Source organism: Charadrius vociferus, unplaced genomic scaffold (genome assembly GCF_000708025.1).
Source record: "Charadrius vociferus isolate BGI_N301 unplaced genomic scaffold, ASM70802v2 scaffold436, whole genome shotgun sequence".
Classification (NCBI taxonomy): Eukaryota; Metazoa; Chordata; class Aves; order Charadriiformes; family Charadriidae; genus Charadrius; species Charadrius vociferus.
The window spans coordinates 6,234,960-6,256,572 of NW_009649187.1; the positions used below are offsets into that span (position 1 = coordinate 6,234,960).

At 35.0% G+C, this 21,613-nt stretch overlaps 1 protein-coding gene across 7 annotated transcripts in view; it reads right to left on the reverse strand.

The window, feature by feature from the left end:
* PPP3CB (protein phosphatase 3, catalytic subunit, beta isozyme) overlaps positions 1-15,700 on the reverse strand; it is a 31,803-nt gene extending 16,103 nt beyond the window's left edge. For 4 of the 7 annotated variants that reach the window (XM_009888763.1, XM_009888761.1, XM_009888759.1 and 1 more), the window contains exons 1-8: positions 15,499-15,694; positions 13,228-13,352; positions 9,876-9,987; positions 8,843-8,988; positions 3,396-3,535; positions 3,221-3,298; positions 3,028-3,122; positions 1,254-1,379 (exon numbers count right to left, since the gene is read on the reverse strand). In XM_009888763.1, the coding sequence (XP_009887065.1) occupies positions 1,254-1,379; positions 3,028-3,122; positions 3,221-3,298; positions 3,396-3,535; positions 8,843-8,988; positions 9,876-9,987; positions 13,228-13,352; positions 15,499-15,526 (850 nt within the window). In that variant the 5' untranslated portion in view covers positions 15,527-15,694. Of the gene's footprint in view, positions 1-1,253; positions 1,380-3,027; positions 3,123-3,220; positions 3,299-3,395; positions 3,536-8,842; positions 8,989-9,875; positions 10,021-13,227; positions 13,353-15,498 lie in introns of all 7 variants that reach the window. The other 3 variants (XM_009888764.1, XM_009888765.1, XM_009888766.1) reach the window with 3 other exon arrangements.
* Between the last annotated feature and the right edge of the window lie 5,913 nt (positions 15,701-21,613).

Genomic DNA, 21,613 nt, shown 5'->3' on the forward strand with positions numbered 1-21,613 from the left:
AAAATTATTCTGATTTTGATCTTTTCAACACAGATTGGACAATATTGACACTGTATCCTTCATCATCAAAAGTGGAAGTGTGCATTTGTCCACAGGCGAGACAACCTACAAGGGCCATGATTGCAGCAGTCTTAAGCATACAGTGGGTCAACGAGCAACTTATTAACAGTACTTGGTGTCTCATTACCAGAGTGATATCAAAAGCAAAATAAACAGTATTAATATTTTCAACAGCAAAAGGTTATCTACTGCATCATCAGGTAAGAGAGATACAAACAAAAATCTCCTTTCAAATATCAGGTCCCACAATTTTAAAAAAAATTAAATTGTTGGGTGGGTTAACTGCACTAAAAAGTGCCCTATTATTTGCTTTTAACGGTTCACTAAAGATAACATAAACAAATATAGAATTCTATGTTTATATGACTGTATCATCTCAAGAATACTTTTCAAAGAAATTTAAAGAGCTTTCCAGATCTCTTTTATAAAAAGAGTAGTTCCTGTCATGGAAGGATTTGAAACAGACCCAAATAGCCTCTAACCTCATTGCTCTTTAACTGAAGACTACTCGGAGCCTCAGTGTCCTAGATTCAGAGTTATCAACTCTAGAGGGGGAAAGAAAGAAAGAAAAAAAAAAAAAAAAGAGGATCTGTGCTAAATTATCTTTTTTACAAGAAAAATCACAACTGAAAAAGTTATCTTTAATGAAGGTCAATCTGTTATAACTATATAGAAAAGTAAAAATTTTACATGAACATCTCAACATAGTTTATTCCTATAACTATACAAGATTAATAACATATATAACCCTAGCATTTTGTAATATACGAACAATTTTCATAATGACTTCAAAGGTACTACTTAACAATGCAGGTAAATACCCTCAATGGGAATTATAATTTCTGTTAACACCTCTGCTTGATCATATGCAGTTTTAACTGTCTTGACTGAAACAGGTGAAGAAAGCAACCAAAACCTGTAGAAAAAGTTGTATTCCAGTCTATCCTTTCTCAGAAATGGCATTTTCACATGCCAAAAAACACCCTCCAAATAAGTTTAACAACTTTACCAAATCTTCTAATTAAGCATCCAAGAAGTCTACCTGATAAAGACAAATACAGATACCCATTTTCACATAAATGCTGCAATTAATCTCTCATTGGTAAATATATTTTTTAAAAAAATAAAAATCTTCCCATCATGAATCAGGGAGAAATAGGAAAGAAATTTATTGACATGTAACTTTTGCCTACCTTTTTCTCCAACAAATGGCAAAGACCATGTGAAAACATCCATAAAATTTGGGAGCCAGTAAGGATGAGGAGAACAATTGAACTGACGAATATTCATCACATTGTTTTCATATTTTAGTACAGCAGCTAAAATAAAATTCAGACATTTTGGAAAGAACGTTTAAAATTTGTCAGTACCACAAATGTAAAGTCACAGGGTTGTTTTAGCTCTATTTTATAGTATCGGCAAAATAAACTCAGAGATACTCCATTCTCTTCCTTTCAGAATATTTACAGGACAGATTTTTAATGGAGAACTTTGGATTAAGCAGTTTAAGGTACTGTTACATGCCAATATAGTTCTGTACTATCCTATTCTAGGTCTATAATGAACACAGATTTTAAAAGATCCTGAAAAGGTATTATTTCAGCAACTTTAACAAAATCCTGAGAACAGCAGTATATTCAGTTTCAGGTTTTATTCTCTGTATGTGTCTTCCCACATTGTAAGCCTGGAGTAAAACCACAGAAATCTAGAAGATCAGGGAGAATGGGAAGCACAGAGAAACAAAGCAGAAAAACAGAAGCACTCTAAAACTCAATAGGCATTGATTGCACTTTCCCGTACTTAAGCTTGCACTACATTGCGACTAGTTGCGTTAAAATGCAACGTCCACAGAGGTGGTGAAAAACTGTAAAAAAACAGTCGAAGCTATTTTTATTTCTCCTTCACAATCAGTGCAAGTCACAACAACTCATCTTCTTGTCTATAAGTTAATCACTCCACGTAAGTGGTATGTGTTGGGGGGTGGTTCTTTGGAGGTGGGTGGGAGAAAAGAAAATGTATTTAATAGAAAAGAGATCTTGGTTTCCAAGGAACACTATTTGAACATTTGGAGATCATTCATTCATGACACACTTGAAATGCCATGCTTTAATGTCATACTTGAATTTCAGCAGGCTTTATCTTTAATTATTTCTGTTGTTGAACTTTGTTCTCATCTATGAGAGTAATATTAATTCAGAGGTAAGCTCTTCTCTGTAATTTTGACTTGTAAATCTTTCTCCACACTATTCAGCATGATTCTCCTATGCAACTTTATCTTAAGCAGAGGATGGACAAAAATTAATTCCTTCTGTGTTACACCTCCCTAATAACATTTCCCCTGGTGATCAGTATTTAGATCAGTACTTGCTCTTTCTTGATTTCCCAGATGCAGACATTATGGTCCTGCACCATCACAAAACACACACCTTCTCTGTCTCATTTTCTTCCCAGTGACCGACTATTTATAAGCGTGGTGGGTTCTGCTTTTCTTCACCAAGGCACCTACCACAATTCAAATTCTTGGAGTTCATCCACATGTAATTTCTTCTGTCCAGAATCAGACTCTCAGATGCCATGATACACAACACAAACTACCTTATGCATCGGCTGCTGATAATGCTTCCTCCCTTCCTTACTTAGGTTCATAAATAAAGACAACCAGAGGAGTGAAAACTCACAGCACAGAAAAGCCTTGCCTGACTGGAGAACACCCGGTGATACATTCATAAGTACTAAATAGCAACAATTTTTACAAAGGAAATGATTGTCCACACTTGTGCTTCAAGGTACTCTTACAGGAGATTGTAATTTATGTCATGTGCTCTTCTTCATAATACAACTTTTATTAATGGACTTTTTTTGTCCTTTAGTTTCGTACCTGGCAAAAAATTCTTGACATTAGATGAGTTATCTAGTAAGACATTTTTATTTTATTATTACATACAGTTATTAATAACAAGTTCTTACCTTTATTATTGTAGACATCCAAGTAATTAGGTGCTGAAAAAATTGTTATTAATGATGGGAACCCTGTAGTTTGACTTTTCCTGTACATTCTATAACTGCAAAACCAAACAGATTATTTTACATCTTACAGCAATAAGCAATTAATTTTTATTTTACACTGGGAATAATTTCTTGGAGGACACAAAGTACTTACCCTGCATCTTGTGCTTCATGTGCTCTAATGATTGACAACAAATTATTATTTTGCAAAAATTCACAAACTGCTGGATAGCTGTGAAATGAAAACAACTGTGAGTAAAAGAAATTCTCTTAACATACGCAGCAAGAGTCAGCATTAAAACATCATATAGATCACAGCATACTCTCACCTATAAAAGTACGAGCATCCTCTGACTGTATTGTGACTGAAATGCTCTTGCGAATTTTCATTTCCAAAATCTTCTGAAGGATCTGACCACAGTAAGTCACACATTGGTCCAAATGCTGGAGGCTCTTTGAATCTATCTAACTGTTTGAGAAAAGGCAACAGCACAAAGACTCTTTGAATATTAAATCAGTAAGTTTTACACATTTTTTTAAACTACATATCCATCAATACCAAGCATTTTACAATAAATCCCAGCCATATCAAAGAGAAGTAGTTTCTGTATATTTTTTCCTCTCCTCCTCATGAAATAAGGCAGAGGCATGCCAAAAGAACCAAACCTGTTAAGAGCAATAAGATTTATTAGTTGTAAAAAGAAGGGAGATAAATTCCAGACTGATGGATATGTGTAATACAAGGTCAAGTTACAGACAAGGAACAAAATGGTCCCTTTTCATGCACATGCCATATCTACCAATCTGGAGACACTACCAGGAACTAGCAAAGAGAAACAGTACAGAAAACAGGAATTATAAAAGAAAAGCATGAATAATTAGCACTGACTAGAAGAGACTAAATATGTAATAAGAACAAAACCAAAAACCAAGCACCAAACCCAACCAAAAAAAACCCTGAAACACCCATCTCCATATGGATTATTTAACAATGTAATGAAGAGATGACTAGCTTAGCTGTCTTAGACTTCTTTCATACAGGCTTTACTTCTCAGCTATAGCCCTGGTGTAACGGGCCATAAGCATTTTGGGAGATGTCTTCATTTGTTTTCTTTTCTCTAGCTGCATCTTTACAGATTTCCACTTGGAAACACCTGCTTTAGCAGCCTGCAACTTTCCTAGTAACCACAGTGAAAAGGGGCAGAGGTAAGGAGGACAGTGCATTTGTTAACGTAAAAGGAAAATACCCTGCTTAAGTAACAGTCAATCAACCTCTGATGTCCCAGAAATGAAATTAGATATCCCAGATTCAAGGTAAAGTTTATTTGATCTTTATGTAGCTGGAGTTTGTTCACGAGATGATTTTATCCAAGAAATGTAGGAACAGTTCTTTGATGGACAGTGCATTTATCTCACTTTACCTCCCATACCAAAGAAGATGACTTTGATGGTACTAGAGAACACTTAACTCTTCATGACAGGTTCGAAGGGAGGTTTGGTGAGCACCTGGTGAATTTGAGTCTAACGGTCCATAGGAATCCATTCAAATATGGAACCAGCAGTAGTGCCAAGCTCTCTCATGCCCTGGAAAATCAGAGCTCCCGAGGCTGCCACCTGTAACATAAGTGGAGAGGTCCAGATCTTTACAAATTCCTGCCAGATATTGGCAAGGCAGGTATTAACTGAAGTTGTTGTTGGAATTTATTCAATATTAAAAATCCAGTGGTTTAACATTTCGCACACTGGATGATAAACCTGGTATGGAATATTTCTTCCAGATTGAAGAAGGCAGTCCATCAACTTCTGCAAGTACCTGAATTTCTGTAGATTAAACCATCAAGTTCCTAAACCTCCAGCAATAAATTTGGATCCAGAAGCTAAGAGAAGCATTCACACAAGGAAGATTCAACTGTTTGCCGATTGATGTTTCCTGCAATACAGAAGGCTGAAAGTCTAGAAAGCATTTCTAAGACATTTTCTTGAGTTATTCTCCAAGGATTTTCCTTATGACTTTGGCCAAATGGATAGAGATGTTATAAATAAAAAGTTTTGGTTGCTGCAAACAACGCACCTCTCTCCCAGACTACTTTCTCATAGCACTGGAACAAAAATGTAGCCATTTCTTGAAATAAGGAGGTCAATTTGTAAAAAATAAATATACTTACATAGACACCAAATCAGTGTCTCCTTCACTAGACGGTCTACCAACTGACATGGTTCTCAAGACATCTCAAAATTTAAGGAAATGTCACTGCAAGCTAGTCAACCCAGACTGCATATATCAAATTGCAATAATCAACTTAAAGGTTTCTCTACATTGGGACAGCAAGAAAGTTAACAAAGCACATGAGTCAATTCAAAACACTTGTTACTGGTTAACTGTTTCTGAACATGTTGCAACTATGGCAAAACAGAATCTCAATACAAATGAGCTGAACATAGTTCTAAACATGATTAAGTGAACCAAGAAAAACAATTTTATTCAAGAATAAGAATCACTACACCTGGTGTTAAAACAGAAATAGGTATAGTATTTTTTAAATACATACCATAAGATATTTAAATAAAAATTAATTTCTAGGTATTATGCAGGCCTACTAAACTGAAGTGCATCATACCTCCATACGGACGTTCAAATTCAGGAGTAGCAAAATCTTGGAGGTAGATTAAGGTACGGCAAATTAAAACTGCTTTACTTTTGAGGCAAAAGACCTTCACACAAGTTCACATACTTGAAGATACAGACACTAGTTTTAATTAATCTGTCCTAATTTTCCTGAGAACTATCACATTACAAAGCTCTAAAAATGATGTGAAGGCCAGCGAAGAGTGGCAGTCATCTTACATATTACTGAAGAAAAGGAAATTTCAGCAGACTGCAGAAAGGAAGCAAGGTATTATAAAGACAGATTCCTAGTAATGCCCCCATATATTTCAAGGCACTTTGCTGATCGAGCCTTCGTATCACCAAGAACTAAACAAAAGAATGACCATCTGTTGTAAACAAGGAAGAAAATTCTCTGTCTCTCTTCTTTAAATTAATAGTCCCCATAATCTTATCTGGACGTTTTCCCTCCTTATAAATCACTAGGCTTAAAAATCACAATTCCTGGAATTTTGCTTTAGCAGAAGTCCTGGCAGTATAAATGAAATCAACTAAACAGCACCTCTAAGTTGATGGACATGTGTGTGAAGGAGACACTCTTTACCAACACAATCAGAACATTTCTGCAAACAAAGTTCAGAGAATAAAAATCAGATTACTGCAAGGTTCACAAACTTCCATTTTCCCAGAAATGAGAAGCACTTGCAGGAGTATTTCTGGTTAGGCTTTACTGTCATACCTACCATGATAGCTGTGCTCAACTAGAAATAAGTTTATGCCAGCAAAAACAATCATCCAATTTGTGTACTTTAATCACCTTCCTGAATGCCAGTGATACTGACAAAAGACTTCACCCAGAATAAATTGCGTCTGCACAGAATTTTTCTTTTTTTTTCTTAGGTGATTTCTACACTGTTTCTAGAGCCATGATTTCCCTTCTTATGCCAGATGATTATGCCTACATGTGTTTGCAAAGAAGACCTCTCCTTAATAAGAACTTCTGCTAATAAACCAGAAGGCTTGTAATACTATACAATTGTCTCAACTGTTTACAGAAGTCATTTCACACACCACACTTGTACCACAAGTATATGTTGTTTTCCTAGATATAAAAAGAGCATTTCACATCACCCATTTAATGTAAATACATTTAAAATATCAGTGCATGCCACGCTGTAACGCAGCTATTGAAGCTGCTGCCAACCCATGAACGGTGCCCTTTCCAAGTTACCAGATGATTCTTCAAACAACAAAAAAGGCCCAAAGAACAGTTCTAATAATACTGCCTTACATTTATAAATGTGGTTTTCATCAGAAGCAATATACAATGCAGATTTTCATACATATATATATATAAACATAGAAGTTTATATTTCATCCTAACGTAGCCTTGAGCGTTATAGAAGCACATATGAAAGTACAGGCCAAGATGATAGAATCACATCACCTTTTAATTAGATTTACTTGACACTTTGAAACCTGATTAGCTGCAAGACTGAGACTAAAAGAAAAATGAATCACAGTTCTCTTATGACAGTGGCTTTCCAAAGTGTTTTTCCAGACTATGTTTCCTTTACATTACTTTCCAAAAAGCTTTGACCGTGTTTCTTTTCATCTGTAACATGAGAAGTGTTAGGGTCTTGTCAGAATGGCACTGTTTACTCGCTTTGCTTTCTTACTTCTCTTTCTCTGCACAATGCATATAGATTTCTGCACATGTTAGTATTCGCTCTGAAAACGCAATGTGCCTCAGTACATTTTTCCACTTACACCACTGAGCTTGTAAATATGCTTCCTCTCTGTTTCTACCATTTTCTTCTCCTCTCATATCATTCTGCTTGGCAGTGTAATATCTGTAAGTGAAATAAGCTGACATTCCAGCCTCTGCAACAGTCCAGTCAGTACGAAAAAAAATAATATGGTGAATTCAGAAATAAGATTCAACTGGACAGCAGCCTATAAACACGAGGAGAGGAGAGGTAAAAAAATATGGAATACAAATAAAGGAGAAAATGCTAAGAAAATGAGAAGTACAATAAAAGAAGATTAAAGACAAAATGGGCCATTATTATTTATACACTGTAAAACCAAATTAGGAATGTACATTTTTCCTTCCCTCTGATACTTAGATCTTTTCTGAAATAGGCCCCCACATACCTTCTTCTATATGTGGATAAACAACTTTTTTCTTCCACTCTCACCTATCATCCCAAAGCTTTCTTAGAACCACCTATTTGTATTTGAAGCTGAAATCAACTACACTTTAGCTGTTGCTAATCATGAAAGGAATGGTTTTGATTTCCAAACGCAGCAGTCAAGATGTCAGCTAAGTTAACTAAAATAAGCCAACGGGAATATGCAAAACAGAAAGCAACTGAATTTGAAAATTCCCATCTGATACAATCGTCACCTGACATCGGCAGTCCATGCAAGTTGAAACCAAGTTATTAGAAACAGATACCTCATGTCATCACAAACTTCTTCCCTTTAAATTGAGTGTCAGTATTTAGTGTTTCCATTGTATAATTTTTAAAACTTGTTTTCAATCTTCTTACTGATATACTCAGCACATTTACCACAGTGAGAAGCACTCCACAGCTGTTGCTCAAATGCCTACCAAATTTGCCATTTTAAATAGCAATCTGAATTTCTATTAAAAACTGAAATTTCACACTCTTTCAAAACCAAAATCCACATGATCGAGAGTAAAAAAAAAGTTTTCAAAGAAATATAATAACCGAAATATGATATTTGATACACCAAACAATTTAAAGACTACAATTAACTTCTGCAGGTTTTGTCCTGAAAGCCATGAGAACGCTAGCTCTTACGTAGAAAGAAATACAAAGCACTTTCTTGATTGGATATGAAGCTCTTTACGTGTACTACCTGTGTCAGGAAACTATGTGAAGTTTTTGAGGGTTTTTTTTGTGTGTGTGTGTTTTGTAGCAGTCCCAGCTGTCCCAATGAGATCTACTAATGCAAAATGCACTAGATAATCCACGAGTTTTTAATTATGATACTGCTTAGCCTACATGTCAATTCCTTATTTACACTTCCGAAGAGACAAGAACAGGAAACAATATGCGGACAATTTCACAAACGTGACTTTGTATAGCATCATATAAATATCTGTATTTCCAATTATTTTCAAATACACAAAATACTCACTCTCCTAATGTCATCTAGTGTATTAATTTCTGGTGAAAGTCCACCATGAACACAAAGAAACTGTTGATTTAAAAGAGCAGCAAGAGGGAGACAATCAAATGCTTCCATACAAGCATCGTAGACTCTTTCTGAGTACTTTATTTTACCTGCAGGAAAGAAAATATAAACCATTAAGAAATCCATATTAGAAGGAAGAAGTAATGTAGTCTATCACAATTATAAGAGCAAATCTCAAAGTGAATGCTTAAAAAAATACACCACAAAGCAATGAATATTTCTAGGTTTAAATGAGCAATTCCAAAGACCACAACAGCAAGCACATTTCTAAGACACATTCTGTTCCAGAACCATAAACTTTTTTCATTTCTTTTGTTATCTCAAGAGTGGAGGAACTCTTTTTGGTTTAAAAAAAAAAATAATCACAGAATCATTTTGCCTTATACAATTATACAGCATACTTCAGTGTAAAGTACTACCGAGAAGTTTGTGATTTCTCATTTACAGCGAAAAACTAAGAACTGCTTATAGAATACATCACTTTTAACTACACTAAAGAGGGTTTTACCACGACAAATGATCCATTTATCACTTGATCAATACTTATACAAGCCTCCAAACGGAGGAGTAGCTTCTATCACCAAGAGTTATCTTAAAAGTGTAGCTGAAATCAATTCCCCAAATGGAAAAATTACTCAGCAGTAGGGTTTTCATGCTAGCTTCACAATGCTGGCTCAGCAAGTTACTTTGCACTCCCAATTATAGGCAAGACAACAAAATAGCCTTCCTCTCTCAAGGATTGATACATAAAAATTTACTCCGTAATGTATCTTTACAGACAGCAGTCTTCTACATAACTTGCACTCCACTCCAATGCCATGCTTAATTGCAAGCAGTTCTACAGAAGTCAATGGGGCCTCCAAATGTTTGCAAGACCTTAATTAAACTAACAGATAACCATCTCTCAAGCAAAACGACAGACCGTAGATCAATAAGCTGAAACTAAGCTGATTTTACATTCTTACACAGTACTTACATTCTTGCTTAAAGGTAAAATATTCTGTTAGGTGTCTGCATTCATGATTGCCTCTCAAAAGAAATAATGTGCTTGGATAGAGAATTTTCAGGACCCATAAGTACAGCACACACTGTTGAAAAACAAAGATATCCAGTAAAATACGCTAGTTTATAAGAACTTTAAAAGTTATTACTGAGAAATATTGAGCAAGAATGTTAACAGCTTCAAAAGCAAGTACAGCTTAATGTGCCATTTTAAAATGCAGTACTACAGCCCCGAGTTCAGTTCTGGACATGAGTTAAGCAAATTGCTTATTACTTTTCTTAAGAATAACTGCACAGAATGCTGAAAAAATATGTATATTTACTGGATACTCAATAATAAAATAAACTCAGCAGTATTATATTGCAGAACACTTTCATCTAGACAAATAATGTACGTGTTTGTGCGTAAAATCTGATTTTATAATATGATTCTAAACACTGGCATAAGAAGGAAAGCAGACACTTATTAATAGAGATTGAAGAAAAAAACCCCACAAAACTATTTACATTAAAGTCAGCTGTATCATTTGGAGACCATTTTGAAACTAAGAATGGACAGTCAACCCTTTTTTCCCCCCAAAACCGGGAAAGCTGTTTGCTTATTCAGTGTTCAAGCAGCAAATTGAAAGAATTATAGTAAGTTTCCATACATCATTATTATTGTTGCAACATCAGCAGCAAACAGAGTTGAGGACAGAGCTACAGAACATGCACAATTTTTTCAGTTTATAGCCTGTTACCACCCAGCAGTCTTGAATGCCCAAAATGTATTACTTAAATTTCAAATCCCATTCTTGTATTTTTAACTGAGCAGAGCAATCTAAAAACCCCAGCAGTTTTGGACTACACTGAGGTCACCTGCAAGTTATTATCATTGTTCTTAATCAATACGAGTACCCTGAAGCTATCATTTTTCAAAGTTTTTCCTGCATAGAATAGTAAGTACGTGAAGGAAAACAGAAAACAAAGGAACACTTTTAAAACACAGCAAGCATGGAAAAATACATCAAAGACTTCTATTGTGAAGTTTAGCTGCACTAATTACTGAATTTTTCTTATCTTCTTAGTAAAAACATGCAAAATAGTAATTTTTCTAATGATACCACTTGCTTGCTAATGTTTCTATAACTCTAACATATCCTGATATATTGCGAAGTCCCCGGACTCTTTAAAACTGTTTCCCAGCAGAGAGCATAATCAGTTTCTTATAAAACAACTGCTTATTATCAAATAAATACATGAATTAATCTGGCAAATTCTAAAATTGTGAACTGTTTCAGTTAGGACAGTTTGTACAAAAGACTTTATAAAAGCTGGCAACTTTCAAAACATTTAATAGTAAAGTGGCAAAATAGTGCCTTCCTTTCAGTGAATGGATATGACGTTTGACTAAATTGCTGAGATTTACACATTCTCGAGCATGTTACCTATTAAGTACAAAAAGATATTTTATTTATTATCAAATATACACAAACTAATGTCAGAGTTTTCTATGTTCTGTTACTTCCAGAGCTGAAAAGAAGAATTTGCATACACTTATGTGAAGGACTCCATTTTGATCCCAGCAGTTTGTTATATACAATCACAATAGCATGTAATTATCTTTCCTATTAGAAGTGATGACATTTTTTATTTGGAAATGGGTTACTACTAAAATATCAATGCAATTAAAGATGTTTCAGGACAAACTGACTAAGAATTTATTCGTTAAAAATCAAATTTCACTGTTCGTACATTTTTAGAAAATTTTACCTTCACTTTTCAGTGAAAAGTCAGATTTTACCAGAAGTATATTACATTTCCAACCACTAAGAAAGATTTTAAAGAAAACATATATGAAAATTCCTGGAGGTCAACTTAAACTTCCTAAATGTCAATTAAGGCAAAATTTCCTACTTGAGTAGGAAAAATTTTTTTTGGAGGTTAAAATGGAGAAAAATGGCTCATTTTCATGTACTACTTTTTTCTTTCTCAACAGGACCACAAAGCACAGCCCCACCTTCATGCACTTGCAGCAATTCAACTTCATTCAGATAATCTGCTGTGTACTTCACTGCAACAGTCACTCAGAGTAGAAGAGAGCAGATTATCTCAATGGAGACAGACAAGCATTTTAAGAACTCTGGAGTGGTTTTCAAGAGTATATTTAGCATATCTTCCATACTCTGCAAGTATATTTAGCGTGCCAAATATGATATTAAAAATTAAATTAAAATTGTATGGGGGTAAAAACCAAGACTGTTCTTACTAATGTATTCAAGAACATCTATTGTATAAAAAACTTTTGAAAGAATAATGGTTGACAAGCTCTCATACCATGTTTTGACATATTAACATACAGCGTTGCTACATAAATGTCCTTTTCAAGGACAATTACATTATTTGTAATCATCAAGAACAGGCCAAGAAGATCAAATTAATAAATAGGGAATGTCTGTTGAAATTTTTCCTTATAAATGACTCTGAGGCAATCACTGCATCTCTGGATTGTCGACCATCCCTAACAACCCCAGAAGGCACTGTGCGTGCCCTTCACAGTATATACCCACACATGTTATTAGAACAGCATAATTTTAATACAGAAATGAAGTATCATACACCATGACTTGCAAACTACTATTTCAAATGGCGTGCCACTCTATTAGATTTGGTACGTATGAAGAGATCCCAAGCTGAGACACTTCCCAAGCTGCCTCCAGAAGAATAGATAACTTAAAAATCATAGCTCTGAAACTAATTAATATGAATAATTGAGTATTTCTGGAATGTAGTATACTTAATAAACATGCTGAAAATGAAAAAATTATTTGAATCCAAAATACCTGAAAAATTAATGGCAGAAACACAGGTCATCCTTAGGGAATATCTGTAATCGCCCTCAGAATTTTAGTAAAGAAAAATATTAATAATTATTAAAAACCCATTTGATTACATAAGTAAAATGAATCTGCTTTATACAGATAAACAGCTATAATAAATTGAAAGTCCTTGCAGTCATGACTCACCTGTTCTCCAAAAACATACAAACACACCTTCCTGCATATTACCAGAGAAGCAGGATTATGTATAATAATGCTATAGAATTCAACTTTTTAAAAACTAACTAAAGAAAGAGGAGGAAAAATGAGTAAGTCTGGTGATTTCAACAGGACAGTCCAAACGGCTGGTCAATATCCTCCTGTAAACAGGCCTTTGTCATAGGAGAAAGCACAGCAAGGGAAAACACATTCACATGTTAAAGCAGACCTAAAATTTCATTTGAAAACCTCTGTGAAAGTGTGCTTATAGAAAAAATTAGGACAAAACAGATTAATATAGTCAGTTACCTCTATACTAAAATAACCTCTGTCTACATAGTCACCGAGGAAGAGGTATCTTGTGTTAGCAGGTGATCCTCCCACTTCAAACAGCTTCATTAGATCAAAGAACTGGCCATGAATATCACCACACACTGCAAGCAAAAATGTTGTTCAAATTAATTTAAAAAAAATCTAACAGAAAAGTTACTCAGTTATAGTTAAGTAAACAGCCAGAAAGTACTTCTAATTAAGAGGAAAGGCAGGTATAAAGCAGGAGTAACAGAAATTTTTGAAGCTTCCCCCTTTGCTTTTCATTAAGATGCTGTCCTCGCTACCTGTAACAACGCTGATGATAGACCTATTTGAATCTAGCAGATTGCGGGATACTTTTCAAACACAGTTAATGCACTGAGATCTTAAAAGCTGTCAGCAGCTCTTTACTGTTCTCCCCAACCCCTCAGGTATCTTTGGAAATTCTCCTTGGTATGCATATTTGAAAATGCCTGCTGCTTTGCAACAATTTGCTGTGTCCATGTGGGATTGAAAAAGCAGGGAGTATGCTTTTGTTTCTGAGTCAGACTAACATACCTTTTTAATATCATCATATCTTCTCTTTGCTCAGTTACTTTTCTCCTTCAAATATTCACTATTTCAACAGTGGATTTTTCTTGTGTTTTTAGAATATGAGACAGGGCAAGACCAGTGGTCAGCAACCTAAGGCAGAAGTGCCAAAGATAGCAGATTGGAAGACTTTGAAGAGCCCACAGCAAAACCAGGTCATCTCACAATTTGAAAAAAAATATTTAAAAATGTATGGAAGAAGACAACTGCTCTCAACTCCTCATTCCCACAGCAGTTCCCAGCTCAACAGATGTCAGGAGCTGCCTTCTAGCTTCTCCATGAGGTATTGCTGATAACAATTAACAGGAATTTGAGAGATTGTGCCTTCCGTTGATGGAAAACGCCACCGATCAACTGATGAATAGCATCTTCTAACTTCTCAGAGTTTATCAGCAAATTTTTGGGGCAAAAAAGTTGTTCTAATTTTGGAAAGAAATATTGGATATGGCACACCACACGTTAAAGGTTGTTATTCCCTTGGAGCAGACCATTTGTCATCGTGACCTACAAAATATTAGACTAAATAGAATGCATCCTCTTTTATGTCACTTTTCTTAAGATTTCTACTCAAACACGGCAAGAACTTCCATTCTTGTTCAGCTGCCAATATACCACTAGCTCTGAGTAACTATCTGAACAAAAAGAAATATAAAACTTCTAAACATAAGGACAACACTGTAGTTTTGAGCTTTATCTGGAGGTTCAAAAGACTCTGAGTTTAGAGTCTTTAGCAGTTTCCACCATTTCAATCATTAATTTTTTAAAAAAAACGTCAGTAATGATGATGTACTGTTTAAATGTTTTCATTTACCCAATACTAACAAATCAAAGCAAGCTGATGCCCTAAACGAAGTTTTTCAGACATTAATTTTATACAGGTCCATTTAGAAGAAAACACATTCAAATGAAAGAAAATCTGATCTGAACACAAAAATCAAATCTACTTTCATTATCATAAATAACAGATATGCAACATAAACTATTTTCTGAGTCTACATTGTGTGTAAGTAAGAATACTAAAGGACACCAATTCTACCCTTCAACAGGTCAAACAGAAATAGAACTAGTCAAACCATGAAAATACTCCAAAAACCCCTAAGAGTCAGTTTTGTACCACAACAGGTCTGGTCCTAGGCCGCTGAAGAAGCTAAAACGATCTTTCAACACTTTCCAGTACTACTACCCTCACAAAACCATGGTTTTACATGCAATTGCAGTCTCACCTACAGAGGAACTATAAAGGTGTATTTTTCACTCAGAATTCCGGTTCACAGTATTAGCTTCAAACCACAGCAATTAGCTTCTCTTCACAGATTTAGATTTCAGGATAATTCTGAGTTCATTTTTCTATTCCACGCAGATATCTTTATTCCCACTTACAACATTGCAGGAATTAGAAATCCGTAATTCATCAGCATTTAACTACTTTCTATTTTGACATTTTAATACCAATCATACTATTTTTTCCAATAGGTTTAATGCCTTCATGTTGCAAAATAATGTGCAGCCTATTTTTTCAGACCATTTGAGTACTATTAAGCAAAAGCAGTTGTGAGGGGTAATTCAATAAGGTTATACAGAAATTTTACTTCAGCAATTTTTAAGACAAACTCTACTCCTGAAAAAATCTGGCTTCTTTCCAATTTAATTATGAGTGAAATTATCTAGAAATATTACCTGTAATTGGAGCTTCAACTTCTATCATAGTTTTTTCCCTCCGTAATATTGCAGCACCCTCATTGATGATTCTAAGTGCAATTTCCTCATCTACTCGACCTTCTTTTATCAAGTGGTTCTTCAAAATGTCAACCCTTGGTCTTCCATCTGTGTCAAACACTTCTTCAGATGTCAAGCGATGCGTTGGTGGAAAAGGGACAGCTAAAATTTAAAAAGAAGACACAATAGTCACAACAATGCTATTTTAAAAATATACTCCATCTAGGATCGGATCTATCATGGAATAGCTGCTATCCAAAGTAGCAAACCTGTCTTTCAATCAAGCAATTTGATGACATCACTAAAAGGTGGATGGAATAGTGCTATCTGCATATGTATTTTGAAAAATTAACACCTATAAATGTGCAAGTGTGTAGAAACTATAGAACACAATTAGAAGGCATAATAACATTTACAACATTTGGAAGAGTCAAAACTGCCTTTGCAAAGGCAAATATTCTTTCTCCAATATAATGCCATTCTCTGAAGGACTCAACAAGTATTGGGGATGCAGGAGATCCATTTAATATCCACTCAGACTTGCAAAAGGCATTTTGAAATAAGCCAATCATCAAAGGCTCAAAACAAAACAAAAAACCTCAACCAAACAAAAAAACCACCAAAACAAATCCAAAGCTAGCAAGAAAAGGATACAATACCATTTAAAGGACTAGAAATAAAAGGAGGTAATAGCCAGCACCCGCAAAGGACGAAGGTCACCAGAGAAGGCCCACCAGAATCTGTGCTATTTAATAAATTCATAAATTACACTGAAAAGAAGGTAACTCATGGAGTGATGAGGCCTTCAGGCAACAGTAACTATTCCAGACGATGAAGAATAGAGCAGGCTATGAACAGCTACAGAAGTCATTCATGCTACTGAGTGGCTCAGCAAAATATGACACATTAAATATTAATAAATGCAAATTAATTAAGGAAATAAATCCTAACTTTAGATATAAAAATCACAGATTATAAAATTACTATTACTATTCAGAAGCAAGGTCTTTCCTATAATTCTAGGAAAATACTTGATGCTGACAAGTCAAAGAAACCTAAAAACCTGAATGTTAAGAATTATTAGCAAATAGAGAACAAAAGAAGATGCAATTATGCCAGTGATAAATCTAGCATGCCACTCTGGTTTGCCCACCTTATAGGAAAGAAAGAATAATTTAAAAAGATCCAAGCAACAATAACAGAAATCAAAACCAGAATGATTTCTGCTACAGGAGTAACTAAGTAGACTGGGCTGCTAACTGGGGACTCTAACAGAGGTCTGGGGCAGGAGAAGGTGAAGGCAGAGCAGCCATGGCGTGCTCTCAGCCCCTGAACGGCAGAAAGGGGCAGGAGGGACTCTACCAGTTTGAAGTTTTGTCAAACCACTGACAAAGCAGCAGAACAAAGTTCATACCATCAGAAAAAAATGTAATTGTGGGAGCCTACAACATTGTCATTGTAGGCTGAAATGCCTTCTTCGAGCTTGTTTTCCTTATTTTCCTGTTGTACTGTCTCTAAAAAGATTGAACTAAGAGTAGAGGCTGTCCTTACACTAGATGCAAATTTAGAAATTATGGGAAGTGTCAGAAGTCCTTGGACTCTGGCTTGCAGGTCGAAAGCAGCCATATGCGATCCGTATCTCAAAGAAGTGGAGCAGATGACAGGTTTGAAGTTGGGGACCAGCCCAGGCTCAGCAACTGCCCAGACAGCACATCTGACAGCCGGCAGCTTACATGAATTCAAACAATGGCAGTCCAGTTACTGCACAAATGAAATATGGATATGGGACACGGGAGAAGAGGATACATCAAAATTGCCACTAAGCAGTGCGTCAGAATATCATTGCACTCATGAAGGATTACAGGAAATAAAACTAATCTGATTAACAAAAAAAGCATACAACTATTGAAAGAATGAAGTGAAAGAGAAAAGGATGATAACCATTCAAATTCTCTCCATTGAAATATTATTTTAAATGTTTAAAAAGAAAAAATTGGAGAAACACATCTATTCAAAGACAAGAGCAATTAGTAGTATGAATACACTTGTAGCTAGATTATTCGTACTTTATTATCTTACTCTCCATAGTTAAACTCTACATTCCAAAAATCAATGCTTAAATACTAAGACATTCACTGACTTCATTTAAATTGACTTCTAGATTACTAGCAACACATTGCTACCCTTCTGTTTTATGAAATAATAAAAATCTATCAATAAACAACTGATGCATAAATCAGACATATATTCACTGAAATTAAATTATACTAGAAAATAAACTGGAGAATTGTCAATTCTTCCTCTTATAAAAGTTTCTAAGTAGGAACATGCTGAAAAACGTTGCTTGACATTACACAGTGTAGAACAAATATGGCACTTTATTTTTGGACATGAAGTATTTTATTAACAGAAAAAAAAATGGCATGCCTTTCCTTCCAGTCTCCTCTAGTAATGACTCAAGTTTCATTTGGAAGTGTTAAAATTCCATGTAATCCAAATGTTAATAAACTTAATGTATTTTAAAAAATCAAAAGACAACTGCTTCTGTTCCATGCACAACTGTTTAAAAACATAAATCTGTCTATCAAAAGAGAAATCCATTGTTCCAACAAGATAAATTTAAATAATTTTTAGAAGCCCTTAATTATGACCATGCAAGCATCAATTCTGGCATTCACTGTTTTTTTCAACTTGACTTTCCAATCTTCATATTCTCTTGACATTATTTTTGCATTATTTGGAAGTTTCTATTAATCTCTACATAAATTAGTTTTAGCCCATTTCTTTCCCCACTTTTTTTAACACATTATTTGTGGGCCCACAACTGCCTTCAGCAATGCAAAGTTGAGGTCATCCTTTCGTGAGAGGGCAAGCAATTCACAAAGTAGATTTCTCCTGCTTTAATTGTTCCAAAAGCATTAGAGATCAGAACCAGATCCCAGAACCAAAGTCAATCACCTCCAAGAGGCTGTTTTGCAGGAATTGTGCTTCATTAGTTCTAGCATTATTCCTAGATAACGAACTACTTAAGAGAAAGATGACCCTTCTTTCTTTTTGGAGGCTTTCTGGGTAGACGCAGGGTGTGGTAGAGAATGGTCTGTGAAGGTGACCAGCTGTTCTTCATTCTCCTATGTGCAAATCATTACTGGCTGCAGAATTCAGAAAGTTGATGTTGACCTCCTGCTTACAACAGTTCAAAAATATTTCAGGGCTTCTAAGCATATGGCAGATAAAATTTCCTTCTCTTAATAAAGTTCTTATGTCCAGATAATATATTTCAGATTGGATTTGCAAAAAAATTAATTCTGACTATTCTAACAAACCACAGCTTTGAGTTCGTCTACCAAGTTATATTTTCTGCGAGGCTATAAAAACAGATGTTTCTGTCCAGTGTCTGGAAAGGACTGTGCCAAATTATTTGAATTAATATACTTACAAAGATTCAAATTAAAAACTGTGTATGTTCAGGGATTACCCATAATGTCCAAAAATCACAAGTGTTAGTATCAGAAGTAGTTAAGCATCTGTAAAGTTGTATTTGCTTCAGGAAAAAAAAGTCTTAAAACTAGTTCCTCAGAGTTTAACAAAATCCTTTTCACACAACATGTGTGTATTTTCCTATTGCTCAAGAAGGTGGTTTTTTTTAGAATAATCTTCAGAAAAGGCAGAATAGAACACGGCTAAAGATTTTATCTGCACTCTCCAGCTGAATAAAATAGTAACACTTACTAAAAAAACTGCTTCTTTAATTTTTATACTTTAATTTTTGTCTCAACAATAGTTAACACTATATTAGAGCTCATACCTTTGAAAAATATTACAAATAGTATCTTTTAATAGGTTAAGGATGATAATTTTTGAAGCACGTAGACAATTTCTGCAAACTAATGGGTTTAATTAAACCTTTGATGAAGTAGTAATAGAATGTTATAGCCTAAAGAAAAAGAATTGCAGCATGATGTGTTCCAAGACAGAAATATAATCCATGTTTCAAAGTCTTTGTGCATAACCTGCACTCTCGGGACTGTAACGGAATGGTAATTAAGAGGAATTACCCTAAGGAAATAACATGGTGTTGGTCATTAAAGGATTCCCTTCTTCCACTCCCAGCAAAGCTAAGCAATACAAAAGCATTTAGAGATGAATCTCTACAGCAATACACACTGCAGTACAAAATAACAGACTATATCCTATTAGTAGAAGTAGAGTTGTTAGTAATAATACATCATGATTTACAACAACGTACACAATTTTCTAAAACAAACCATTTCTTACTAGTCAAAAAATAACCAATTTTACTTTTAAAATACGTATGGATGATATAATTTTAACTATATATTAATTCAAAATTTTAAAAAGTAGTGTTGGGGAAAAAAAAAACTGTGAGTAGCTTTTGGGATTTGTTAACAAAAAGGTTTTGATGTTTTTCATTACTATTTGTATATGCATTTAGAAAGAGGAAAAAAATCACCTTTCCTTTATATTGCAGTACTACTTAAAACAGAGATATCAAAAGCAAAACCTCTAAACCTAGTTCTACATTGACTTCCTACAAGCCTCTGGGTACATTTATAACTTACTATAAAGCACGCTGCAGAGATCCAAAAGTTAGCACCAATCTGAATGGATAAATGCGCAGTACATTGTAAAGAGGTTCAAAAGTAGAAAAACGACATTAGCATGGCACTTTACCCAATATAATAATCCCTGCTGAGAGGTGCAGTATGGCAACTAAGACAAACACGCTACTTCCAGACCCAAAGCAGATCTCCCATTGCCTAGTAACTGAGTACAACAGTAGCTGCTAATGAAATCTTACATGTAGATACTGTAAATTTAAACTACGCTGATATATATGCCCATTTTAATAACCTTGGTTAAATCTGGCTTGTATCAGAGACACCCTGTTGGAACAGGCTCGTGAAACAAGATGAGATCAAAGCCTTTAGACTAATGGTAGGAAAAAGTATCAGGGATCAACCGTGCAAGGTACTGTACTTCCACAAGCAAAGTATTTTCTGTTCTTACGACCTTAAAACTTATACAATTCTTTTCCTCTGACAGTGAAAGAAAATTAGCCATTTCTCCTCCATAATCAGGAGCCCATGACATGTTTCATGAACTCAGCTTTGGCCGTAAAAGCATGCTCAACATCCCAGATTTCATTTTCTGTTTGAGTGTTTTTGATTTCACAGATAAAGTCCCAGCTCACATTACTAGGGTTACTAAACACAGACATTGTGTTTGTAAAGGATTTGTTGCTTTGATGGTAGGTACGTGGGAAACAGTATATAATGTTTGTCTCCACTAAGTGATATCATATATCAATACAACCATGGTGTTCTGTGAAAAGATAGGCCAGTATCCTTCATTTTGTCAGCAGGTTTATTACCACGATAGCATAGCTGTCTGCGGTTTTTCTGTTGTTTGGCCAGGTTTTGTGGGCTTTTGGTTTTATAAATGCATTGCTGTCTATGTATTGTCACTCAGAAGAATCACAAAGCCTAAAACCTAGCACATCTTTCAGTCTGTCCCTGGAATTTTCACGCCTCTGCCAATATCTATACAGAAGAAAGAGATGTAGCACCCATGACCGCTATGAGGACAAAATATATCCAATTATCCTTCTGCATTTGGCAGAACAGATTTGAAAAGAAATACCGTAAAGACATCACAGATGGTCTATGGACCAGCAACCTTGAAAATATTAGTTAAGCACAAATACACAGCAGCGTCTACTTGAATCAGAAAGCTAGAATCAATAGCTGTCAAAAGATACGAGTTACCATATTCATCCCAAACAAAGCACAGATTCAGCAAAGTCAGTTTCTTGCAAATTATGGTATTTTTCCTAAATGCCACAAGAACTATCCCTTTACTCAAGTTTCTTTGAACGCGTGCCGCCTGCTATATTAACAAGCATTCTAGAAGGAAAAATGACCCCGTAAACCTTGAAACCCTACAAAAGCACTGCAGGCACTATTTATTTTATCCTCACTTACCATATACTTGCAGTCTTAAAAGTTTCATAGAATTTTAAATCTCAAATGAAACTATTGATATACCTAGTATGCCA